General features: G+C 41.0%; 1 protein-coding gene across 1 annotated transcript in view; it reads left to right on the top strand.

Moving 5' to 3' along the window:
• Nucleotides 1-1,408: 1,408 nt before the first annotated feature.
• cunh18orf21 (chromosome unknown C18orf21 homolog) overlaps nucleotides 1,409-12,646 on the top strand; it is a 22,835-nt gene continuing 11,597 nt past the window's right edge. Inside the window, exons 1-3 of the mRNA XM_035681064.1 lie at nucleotides 1,409-1,641; nucleotides 7,728-7,750; nucleotides 8,539-8,759. Coding sequence (XP_035536957.1) covers nucleotides 1,547-1,641; nucleotides 7,728-7,750; nucleotides 8,539-8,759 — 339 coding nt within the window. The 5' untranslated portion in view covers nucleotides 1,409-1,546. The remainder of the gene's footprint in view (nucleotides 1,642-7,727; nucleotides 7,751-8,538; nucleotides 8,760-12,646) is intronic.

Genomic DNA, 12,646 nt, shown 5'->3' with positions numbered 1-12,646 from the left:
AAGCCATAATGCATACACATAGACTACAAATAAACATAAAAAATAATAAACTCGCTATCAAAATGGGAATATTGTATTTATTTCTAATGCCCTATATACTCCTTATTACACTGGTTGGACAAAGTTACAAAAGGAACAAAATAGGATAAAAATGATCACTTATTAATTGATGGTGTCTGAGGCTATTTTATTAAAACTCAAGTTCACATGGAACCATGATAAATTATAAGAGGCTATAATGACGCAAAATTGTATGTCTATAATGACTAAAATTGCAGCATCTGTCATAAATAAATGCGACTAACCTACCTGGGCTGGGTGGTTATTCCGGGAAAAAAAGATGTGCGTAAAACGCACCGGTCCGGCGATCAGCCCTTGGAGACGAGCAGAACAGGATCTGTATTGTCGGTAGTGCTGAATGAAATCCCCTCTTGTCTCGAACAAAACCTCTTTGTAACTTCTGTCTTGTCATCTCACGTCTCTGTTCCACCGGGCGTGTGTCTGACCGGGTTGCTTCTTTTGATATCCGCACCCCAAAGGGTACCCATCGGTGCGCACTCAGTAGGCTCTTCCTCCCTGCTGCCGCTGCTGCTTCAAAATATCCAATTTCACACTGTAGCTCTCTTTCTCCCAGCAGAATTCCCTTTTAGAGCCGATGTAATAATGTCACTGGATACTGCAGGAGTTTTATGGACTCAGTACAATACCCCGAGTCCTTGTTCTTGGACTCAAGAAACCCGGGTTGTTAGTGCTCTGATATGCGCAGGATACAGCAATAATGATGTCAACATACCCCACTGTCGTCTAACATTGGTAATTCTTACTGTCCAATAAGATCCAAGGAATGATGACATCAAAGGATATCTGTTCAATAGAACAGGGCTGCGCTAAATTAATACCTTGGCATTTTTGGATAGCTCAGAGATGCAGTCATGAGTTAGTGTGTGAGTTTTTAACTTTGGCTGTAGATAACATTACTGTCTGATAAATTATCACAAGCACTGACTCCAGACCGGGGCTGTTAGTAACCTGATTCTTAATACCTGAGTTTTAAATAAGCCTTGTAAAAGTCCCTCTTGAATCAAATTAATTTTCAATGTGAAAGAAAATGCCTTTTTTTTTTATATAATTTATTATTATTATCTTTTTATTTTAGTCCATTTTTAGCACCACTAACTACAAAGTAGGAGAGAATGACATTACACTAAATAAGCAGTAAGCTACTGAACCGTAGCTGCTCCGTGGTGTGCTTCTGATTTACTCAATCTCCCACAATGCAACGCAAGAAGCGGCGTCAGAATCTCGCGACCCAACGTGGTTTTTTTTTTGTCGTTTAGCAACCAACCTCGCGTTAGCTTTGTCTGGACCATAATTAATACCTTCTTAACACTTAGTGGCCATTGTAGCTCTAACGGTGTGAGTGTGGAAGGTCTTTTAATCCCCGTTTACACCTCAGTGACAACTTAAACGTTTCGTTTGTGGGAGGTTTTTACCGGGAATAGCGGCGGAGTTTCATCACGAGTCGCACCAGTTCCATGTTTGGAAAATGAAGTATGCTCTTGAAGAAACATCAGTCAGCTTTCTGCTTGACGCTTCTCTGATGTACAGAGAAACATGTCCGGGGATTTCACGGTACTACATGTAAGCAACTTTGTTTAAAGTCCTACATGAAAGCGAGTCCTTACTTTCTGTGCTTTTATTGTTGTAATGGCAGCATGCAGCCGCTAGGTGGAGGAGCTCGACCAGTGTTAACAGCTGACTTCCTGCCAATGTGATCACAGCTGCGCTTATAGATTAAGGGTAAGTACTCATACACTGACATCTTTTATTCTTATAACGTTAAAGAGGCGCTCTACGATTCTTACGGATCCATTTATCTACCACACTCTTGTCATATACCAATCATAGGAATTATACACCTCGTTAAAGGCCCGGTCAGTCATTTGTAGACCAGAAATATTTCACAATAAATCAGCATTTACTGTGACCATAACCGAATGTAGTTAAGTATAATATTGTTTTACTGGTGCGTTAACAAATATTAATGATGCTATAACAGACCTTTAACAGTATAAGAAAGCATCAGTAACATTTAATTAAGTCAAATTGAGGGTGATGGCAGGGAACTAGTAGTGGTAGGTTGGGGCTCTGTTACTAGACCTACTCTATTTGAAAAGATAACCTTTGATATCAATTGGTGCTATACAAATAAAATGTAATTAAATATTAAACCACTGTTCAAAGGGAAAAATACTACTCTAATTCTAATTTATAAATGTATATATAATAAGAGCAGAACAGAAGCCATAAACAATAAATAGAACAAAGTGAACAGATGACATCACATAAAAGCAATAAAATCTATACGAATGGGTTTTAAGGAATTACTGTAAAAGCACGGTCATCTTAAGATTTAAGCCTCGACTTTGGAACAACCAGAAGGGACCTAAAATTGAACCTAAGATTTCAAACTGGCTCATTTCTGCTATGTAGCTTGGTGCCAGACCCAGACGTGCTTTAAAGAAAATTAGTAAAATCTTCAAATCAATTCTAAAACGAGCAGGGAGCCAGGATTGGGGTGATGTGATGTTGTCTGTTAAAACCAGTAAGAAGCCGAGCTGCTGCATCCTGAACTAGTTGGAGACGAGAGTTACAGTAGTCGGAACAAAATGAGTGCATGAATGACTTTTTCCAACTCGGGGTGAGAGAGGATTGGTTGCGGTACACCACAGGTATTGTGAGTTGTAGAAGATGAATAATTATCTGTGGTGACTGAGAAGGTTGTCTCTAAGAGTTCAGAATAACACCAACTAACTGCAGTGTCTTTGATACCAGTACCAGTACCAGTACCAGTGGGTACAGTGGGTTGAGAATTGGCTGTGGCTGCAGTATCGCTCCTCTTACCACATATGTGTGCATTGAAATCTGCATAGGGCTTGGTTATATATCACCCTCATGTTTTCTCTCCTTTCCATAAATTTGCCCATATGACAATGTGTTACGGCCATCTTAAGGGATGACAGCTCATTAGTGACTGATCTATGTTCACAATGATAAACCACATTGTGTTTGTCCCTCCGAAAAGACATCAAGGTGAGTAAGATCAAGATTTTGTACATTGAGTAGTGCTTCTTATTGTGAAGCATGAATGTTTGTAGTCGTTAGGAGTCCTGCTGCTATTCCTATGACATGAGTGGCCTATTGAAGCTGGACCTGTGTCCAGTGATTGCAGGTGTAGTGGGCAAGTTTGTGCAGCATGTGTGCAACCTGAATTCAGATGAACTTAAGCGTCATTCAGTCTCAGGCAGGTTCAGAGTGAGCACTTTCCTAATGAGCATAAAAAAAATGAGAGCAAGTCAAAGAAAACAAAGGGCTGCAAGCACAGACTCTCCCTCCCATCATCGGGTTGGAGACGGTCTGTAAGCCTCCTCTCCTCTCTTCTATCTTCTGCATGGCTTTCAAAAGGACCCATACAGAGAACCGAGGCTTTTCCAACGTCCCAACTGTCTTTATCTAATTAGCCTCATGTAGTCAAGTCTTCCCATTCCTATTGGAGTAAAACACGACAGTAATTAATGCCAGTTTGTAATTGGCTTCATCATTTACGGTTCACTGCTTCAGTGTTCTTGCTTTTGCCAAAATAAGAATTTATTCAATTTTCTTCTGATGGCGTATCCCACATAGTGGTGATTGCCTTATTGTGTGAAATGTGAAAGCCAAAAGTAATTTCAGGAGAAATCCTCTTAAGCTTTAGTCTGTGTGTGTGTGAGTGGAAGAGAAAGAGATTGTGTGTGTGTGTGTGTGTGTGTGTGTGTGTGTGTGTGTGTTGGCCCTGCATACTTCCAGGTGGACTGTCTGCGGGTACAAATATCTTTAGCATTTATATGGGTATTAATGCATTTAAAGTAAGTGTGTGTGTGTGTGTGTGGACTCCTGTATTTGAGTTGGGTTCCTGCCATGTCCCTGTATCGGCTTGTTTTCGCTTTCACCTGGGCCAGGAAATTTGGGGTTCAGAACCATGAATGGAAACAAAAACAGAGGTTTTAATTGTGAAACCCCAAGTGAGGGTCGTTTTACGGATGTGTGTGAGAGCCCGCTGCTCCTTTTAATACATTGATCTGTTCCCCATGATGACTATGATGGGCTGTGGTTTCAGAGAACATTTTGAACTATAACCAGCTGCCCAGCAGGCAAGACACAAAGCTGAATGTTTGGCCCACTGGCTGTAAGACCTGGCTGGTTTCATGCCAAAGTGCCTGGCAGAGAAGGCACAATTAGCAGCCGCAGCCAAAATTTACACCGAGTGTGACGAGCTAATTGAGTACTGAATCTGATATTCAGCCAGGGTGATAATATGGACGGCGTACTTGGAGGGAAATGACTGGAAATTAGAATTAACGTTTCAGAAAGATGTCTTGGACACACAGTCGATCATTTAACTGAGGGGGGAATGAAAATGTTTCTATCAGCATCCACTCAGAGAGCTGGCGTACGTGGTCAGCGTGTGTTGATGATGTTTTTAGTCCTAATGAACCGCAACTCTCTCTCTGTTTTCTTCTGGGGGTTTTCAGTGTCTTCACTTTCTCCAGTTATGGTTGAGGTCATGCGTCACTGGAGTCAGTTAGTTTCGCGGGTGCGTGTCAGTACTCCTACACACTACTACATATTTGTTGGAGATCGTGTTACTGCCTTCTACGGCTGTCTTCACCTTCTGTCTGGCTGATGATGACTGAATTTGTTTGTGTGTATGTTTTCATCAGAGTTACAGTTAGCTTTAAGTATTATTTTCGCTCTTAGTTTCAGTAAGAATGCATCAATATTGACTTTTGGTAAAGGCCTTCCTGAAATATTTTCAGTCAAATGTTATTAGTCTGTTTTCTCTGTGCAGAGTGTATTTAGCGAACGCCAGAGTCTGTTTCATGGTTGTGTTTTTGTCCTTGTACGTGAAGTGACGTGACTTTATTGCGGCTCACATTGCCAGACTACTGAAGCTGTTCCAGTAAGTTCATTATCATAGTTGTGTGTCTGGTAACTGGAGCCTGACTCAATGTTCTCAAAATATGCAACATGTTTTGCTGGACAAACAATGTCACAATAACTCTGCTTTTAAATAGCATCAAGTGCTTTTCTTTTGCATTAAATACTATTATTTCTTCTTCATAGACACCGATACATCCAATATCAACCAATATATATATTAATGGAGGTTAATGCAGGCAATAATTAAAGCCAAGTAAGGCTGCAGTTATTATCTTTATTATCAAATACTTGGCCGTTTTTTCTCTATTAAAAAGATTAAAGATGACCATTATTATTTCTCACAGTCTCTTAGTACAATCTTAGATCAACATGTTAGCATGCTAATGTTGGCTAATTACTACCAAACACAAAATACAGTTGAAGTCAATGGTAATGTCATTATTTATTGCAGGGATGTGGTCATAAACCAAAGTATTGGACAAATTCAATTCAATTCATTCACCTTTTCATGGTAATCCATCCAATAGTTGTCCAGACATTTCATCTCATTTTAAAACTAGAGTTGTCAACGTCATGGTGGTGCTAGAGGAAAAGTCAGGGTATCGCTTAAGCATTAGGGTTCATCGTCTGGCAACCGTGAATGCCTGTAACAAAGCTGTGTGCCAATCCTCCCAGTAGAAGGTGATACAGTATTTGTTTGGTCACTAAGTTATTCCTCCCTCTGTGCCCTCACCCTCTTCCACAGTATCTCTCGTCTTACAACCCCTCTTAGCAGTAGCCATCAGACGTCTCCACCCATAACAGTGAGCTCTAGACTTTAAGGCACCTGCTTTCTTTGTCGCATCCAGTGGGTAAATGGGATCCTGTCAGTCGGTGCTGTAGAAAGATACAGGATCCAGACACTGACCACACCTCCACCTGAGCGCCGGCTATTGTGTCTGAATATCTGAGTTAAAAGCATCGGCGAAGGTTTTTTAGTATACGCCAGCAGTCATACGGTTTTCCCTGATGGTAGCAATAAAATGTTCATAGTGCTTTTCATTTCTGTGCTTTGCCTCAGCCAGCGCTTCTGTCTCTAATTACATTATTATATTATAGCCAACACATAATGCGTGCCCCCCTCCCCAACCTCCACCCTCTACCCTTCTGCATCTTCCAAGGCTCTATTGATTGCATCTCCCAGTTGTCGGCAGTTCATGTGCTGGGCCCATATCTTCAGTATTCATCACCACAACTAAGTGTGCACTTAAAAGGCGATGCATGACAAGTATGTTAATAAGATTAGTGCAGTGGAAGAGATCTTTTGCGGTGTACAGTTTCTGAGAGTCAGGGGAGAAGTGGGACGGGAGACTGTGGGAAAACAAAATTCTCCAAGAATCCGGCTTCTATACTCTTGAGTCATCAGCGGTCTGGTCGTAGCCATTACAGAGAATTTTATTTTTTGTTACTGCAAAGCAATGAAAATGTGCTCATATGTAGTCAGGATGGTGTCAAGTGCACCTAATGATCATTGGTTATCAATAGTTAAGCAAATACCTCAAGAAATTTATTCAAAGGATGATGACAAAGTCTTTCTTAACAGCTAAGTTTTCTGGAAATGTTTAAGGCCCATGAGTCATTATCAGTCCCATTCCACCACACCGGCCTCAAACAGCTTCTCTTCATTTCCAGTATTTTCTGACGGGGCTTCTATATGATCTGACAGTCTAATCCAGTCGCTGATTATTAAATTGTGGGGGATCAAGGGACAGTGAGTCAGACTGTGGGATGAGTGATGGCAGATACGTTGCAAATCTTTCTCCACCCTGTCATGCATCCAGCCGCAGCCAGCGTCATCCGGCAATGTAATGCACCATCTCACCTATGGGTTGGTTGAGAATGCCAGTGAAGAGTGTCAACAAACCGCTGCCGCCAGACGCCACAGCGGCCGCCGCCGGCAGGTCATCTCCAGATTAAAGTCGACCCCATGCTCCCCTCCTCCTCTCTATAAACAGTCCAGGCCCCGTTCCTGCCCCGTTCCTGCCACACGTGCAGCTGGACAGCGAATTTCCCTTCATCGATTTAAGCCCAGGGCTAATTTTAGTGGGGCTTAGCAGCGGCTTAGTTAAAATGTTTGTACTAATATCTCATTGCGAGCGTTCCAACATTGGAGGCGGCCTAGTGGTCACAGAGGCAGCCCGGTGGCGGGGAAGGCCATTGAAATGGTTTGGAGTGTTGCCCTATATTGTTTGGGAGAGACCTGCTTGCTTTTTCCGGTTGCATGTTTTCCATTACACATAATAGAAAGGGCAAACTTTCCATCTTTGGTTTATTTGCGTGACTGTATTGCAGCAGAATAGCTAACTGCCAGTTTCTTTTACTAAATGAATTGAATTGAAAACTGCGTGGAACCAAATTAGTCCAAATATTCTTTCCTTATTTTACTTACTTACTTACTTTACCTCACCCATCACTTACCTCTTAATTTGTATATTATGTTGTCAGAAAGGAGCTGTTCTAATGCAAAGGCCATATTGAAAATAAATGAATATATGTATGTTGAAGTATGAGAATGCTTTTCTCCAGTATTTTAGAGAACAAAAACATAATTTATTCAATAGAAGCTGTAATTATTGAAGTGTTACTTCATAATCATTTTGTGCTAATGGTTTTTAACATTAAACTCAGTTATTGACTCATTTTACTCATATCTGGTGTAAGTATGTGTTCAAATGTCTGATCTTGTCTCCTCTTTTTCTTCCCTATAGGCAGTCCTTTGTGAAGTCTAACGGTAAGCACATCCTTGACGAATTGTACTTTATATTTACAGTTTTTGTTATATTTTAATTTTTGTGTTCATCAGTCATGCACTAAGAGTCTATAATAGCCATAAAGAGCGGAATGCAGGAGTAAATAGGACCTTGTCACCGGCTTGTCAAGGTTGATAAACCTCAATAAACCCTCAGCCAAACACACTGAGTCAGCCAGCTGTCTGAAGCAGACTGCGTGGTGGGATCAAACACACATACACACACACACACACACACCCACATACATATAGGGACATGCCAGCCAAAACCACATCAGTAGGTAGTGGTACCATTTAGTCGGGCTGTTAAGGCTTTTCTCCTCCAAATAACACAGGGGCTGGTCCCTAAGAGAGTAACATTGTGTGTGTTTGAAATGTGATTTGAATGTAATTGCTTGTCCCATAACCTGATAATTTGATATGGCCTTATAGAGTCTAGCTGTTGAGAGAATAAACAGATTAATGAAAATGTTGTTTGGGAATGAGGATTGTTTTTCTCTGAATATAGAAATATGTTGATGAGTACATCTGTATGCAGTGGTTAAAACGATGATCCCATCATTGATCTTTCAACTACCTGTATAAACAGATATCTCTCTGCCTCTCTGTTTAATATGCTGGCTTAAAGGGATAGAAAACCATCAACAAACTTCTCATTCTCACCCTTGTGTACACTTTCACCACTTCAGTCATCTGGGTTTTATTGTGTTGAGAAGAAATATGCATGACCACACCACAATATTTGCTTTAAATAATCTTTCTCTCCTTAGCACCACGGAAGCGGAAATTCTCCAGTCTGTTGCAGAACACCATGGTGTGTCCAAACTGTTGTCAGTGGCTGCAGCCTGACAATCACCAGATGAGGCTGCGGCCCAAGCAGCGTCCATCCGCGCGGTTGCAGAGCATCCTGCGCAAGAAGGCCAGGGGCAAACGGCTGAGCCTGATGCAGAAAAATCTGCTGCACCGCTTCCAAAAGTCGTCCTCAGTACTGGTGAGAAGACAAAACACTACAACCCCACAGACCTGATAATGTATTACACCAGGGGCGTATGCCTGAATTATGTCCTCAGCTACAGTAGTGTTAAACTAAGGGGAGGTATGGACAGCAGAGGTTTTTATAGCCTGACTTTAGTTTTTGGGACAGATGCTGATATTGGTATTTAAGAATAATACTAATGTTAGAAAGTTTTATGCATTATTTCCACGTTGCTGGTGTAGACCTCTGACATATGAAGGAGGCAAGCCAAAATAATTTATCTGTGATCAAAAATATATCACATCATTATTTAATGTAACACAATAAATTGTCTCTTAAGGTATCGTTTCCAGCCACTATTTAGATTTATGAAGTCATTTGTATTCATTCAGTGCTCCACTTTTCATTACAGTCTTTACACTGGTCCCATTAAGCTTAACTGTAAGAGAACTAATGTTGCCAGACAGCACTTTGTCAACACACCCTGTTCCCTTCCACTGCCCCCTAAATTGTTCTAGTGCTCTTTTTTGTCTGTCCTCTTAATGGATGCATCAGGCAGGGACTACATGGAAATCTCAGATTGGCCACCACCCACCCACTCTACTGATAGAGAGCCCCCCTGCATCAGAGAGCAGGGATAGAAGAGAACCACCGAAGAGCCCCTCTGGTTATCTGACATCAGCCTAATGAAGAGCAACTCTAGTGGAAATGTTGCCGTCTCATTAAAATCTGGTTGGGTTCATTTAGTATGCAGGTATTCACCGCACGAGGCACTCTGAACCCACTCTCACTATATATCTGTTGACTCTGAGGGCAGAGAGGAAGACAGAGACGGAGAGAGGGAATAGGAATTAAAAAGGTAGTGGGAGAAGTGGAGGAGAATAGCACAGGAGACTGAAACAGAAAAGGTGAAAAGAAAAAGCAAGAGGGTGGAAAGCAGATAAGAAAGGTGAACAGGAGAAGTCAAATGATGGACTGCAGGAGAAAAAGTTGTCATCTTGTAACATCATTTTGTATGCAGCAGTGGCTGTGTCCTCCTTCCTGTTCTACTTCTGTGGACTGTGGTGAAGGTCAGATCCAGGGTCTGATAGGGAAGTCAGCTGGAGAAAACGATTTAAGAGAGTATTTACATGAAGGAGTGGTCCTCAGAGGTCCTCCTTCATTTAATTTACAATTAATGACATAATTAACCAAATGGAAAATAACTTCTTTCTTACACAGTAAAAGGGTCCTAAAATATAAGAGTGTAGCTACAGTCTTAACAATAAGAGTAATATAAATATCCCACTGTATCAAAGCTGCAACAACATAAATTTCATGAAACATGATTTCATTTCGGAAATCTGCTAACATCAGAAATGTTATTATCATCCCTGAATTGTTTGAATAATAATAGATAATGCTGTGTGGTGCCTTGTCACATAGACCTTTGGAAGAAAACATACTCAAAAGCATCCAATTAGTAGTCATCATCTCTTGAAACATAAAAGCTCACACTCACACTAGCTGTTCTAAGTTCAGATGTAGTCTAGTTATAACCTTAGTGTTTCCAAAATGAAGATTTACATTTACAAAAGAGTTAACCACATAAACTAGTTCCTATGTAGAGACTAGTTGTAAGTAAATAATCCCAGCTACCAACTGCCAGGTGTAACTGTTACATAACTACAGTAACTGTGCTAGCTAACAGACAGAACTAATGCTAATGTTAGCTTGGGATAATGTGACTTGTTTAGACTGAAGAGTAAAAGAGGTGAACAGTAAGAGGTTGACATATCTGAGCTGACACTGAAATTGAAACTGTTAACATTAGACTTATGACCAAGTGATGTTGGTTAGGTTGGCGTTAATCAGATATTTCCTTCTCACTCTTCACAAACAAAGCAAAAACTGGCTCTAGATAGGGCCACTGTAGTTTCAGAGGGTGAAGCGAGTGAGTTGCAATCTGCAACTACAGCGTTAAATGCCACTAAATCTTACACACTGGCTCACTAAAACTATTATTTTTGGCACTTATGGTTAAGCGAGCGCAATTGAATTGTCTACAGCCGACTTTCCTATTTTATGTAGGTGAATTGCTTTTGATGGATGGTAAACTAAAGTGTTTCCTAGTTACTGATGTACATGTTACTAAAGTCTTTAACAGCTAGAACATTCCTGAAGTTCTAATGGTGCAACACGATTTAGTAAATCACTACTTTATAACAAGCTAGTAGCTGCTAAGATCCTGGGACGCACTTTACACACAAACCTGGCGATGGATTTATGAATAATTGGTGCAACCCAATCATGGACTTCAAATCCATACACTGTTGGGCTCTTACTCTCGATACATCACCCTTAGTCAAACACAAGTATGTTGTGTGTTGTACCCTGAAAGCCTCTCTTAAAGACATTCAGCCATGTCTGTGCACCTCCCCTCTTACTCATTTGTCAACAGTGTTTTGGTCACAATGGAGAACGCTGATGCTTGTTCAACACACGACTTCCTTGTAAACCAGTACAACCTGAGCACGTCCTCCAAGGTATTTTTATCCCTCACTCGCCTGTCATACTAGAGGTTCAAGGGGCAACAAGTCAAGCCACATACGCGACGGCATACACATGTGCTCGGCAGGAGGGTGATAGCGACGTGATACCTTTAAAATGCAGAGTGCTGGAGCGGTGAGATAAGAGGAGGTATTTATACTGCTTTCCTTTCTTTGCCTCCCTGGCTCTGTGCTGATGAACAGAGCACAACAGCCCTGACAGGAAGAGGGGCTCAGCACGAGAGCCTGAATAAAGAGATTAGCATCCACTCGTCCCCTCTTCAAAGATAGAAGCATGGGGTCATAGTTAGGATAACGGGAGAAATCAGATGTAATAGAAGAAGTGCCTTTTTGGCACTTTGAGAAAGATGCTGCCGTCCACAGACTTGAAAATTGCCTGAGTTAAGATAATGTGCCACAGTGACTGTGTACCCTTAATTTGTTTTTGTTAGTGTTTATTTTATTGTTTTATTTCAGTCTGCCAGAGTGGAGTGTTATGGCTGTGTACACAATATTCTGCTCCTTTTACTGTTAGTCACATGAAACCCGCAGGAAGAAGTAGAGGATTTATTGTAGAAATAATCAAAACATGCCATCGTATAAATTTATTGTCCAATTTGTGCCTGTTTGTGCGCAGATGTTTGTTTAAAACGAGGTGTGAGTATTTGCAGATGGAGAATCAAAACAATTGTGAGATCTCGCTCTTGCTGAGAGGTGCTGTGGGACACATTTGTGCTTATTGTTTTTTAAATCTCATATTTGGATTAAGTTAAATAGATTTCCCAGGCCAAATTGCATTCATGAAGTCTTTCCAGCTTTTGTGTTTTATTTAGTATTCCAAACAATACTACTGTAATCTGTAATTTTCTATACTGATCCTTTATAACATACTATATCTGCAGTACGTTTATGTATTGAACTTAAGGTGTCCCTTAAAAAAGCATGAAGACATCAGACAGACAGAAACATGTGACCAGTAGATGCATAGTCACAATCATACACATGGGCCATATTGGTGTGCAATATTTATACTCCAGGGTGTAAATTCCCTTCATTTCACACCATATTGCACTTCCTTTGGGGCGTATATACGTGCTGCCCTCAGGGTGGATGCCAGTGCATGATATGCTTTCCTCAGCTCTGTGATGCTGTGTCTACGAGGTATTATAAATCAGGTATGTTTATGCATGCCGGGCAGGTTATCTAGCAATGGATATGGAAATAAGTTGGATTGTTGCCCCACGAGAGAGGCAGAGACCCTAAATGGAGCGAAACATAGCACATTCTCCTCCGCCTTCCTTCTTCTGTTCTCTCTCCTTGAGACGAGATTTATACTTCCCAGCAGAGTTGTTTGTTACAAGAAGAAAAAAAAAA

This window comes from Morone saxatilis, unplaced genomic scaffold (genome assembly GCF_004916995.1).
Source record: "Morone saxatilis isolate NCDOM2014 unplaced genomic scaffold, NCSU_SB_2.0 Contig9, whole genome shotgun sequence".
NCBI lineage: Eukaryota > Metazoa > Chordata > Actinopteri > Moronidae > Morone > Morone saxatilis.
Note: the sequence above shows the minus strand (reverse complement) of the source record. Positions and strands in the feature narration are given on the sequence as shown.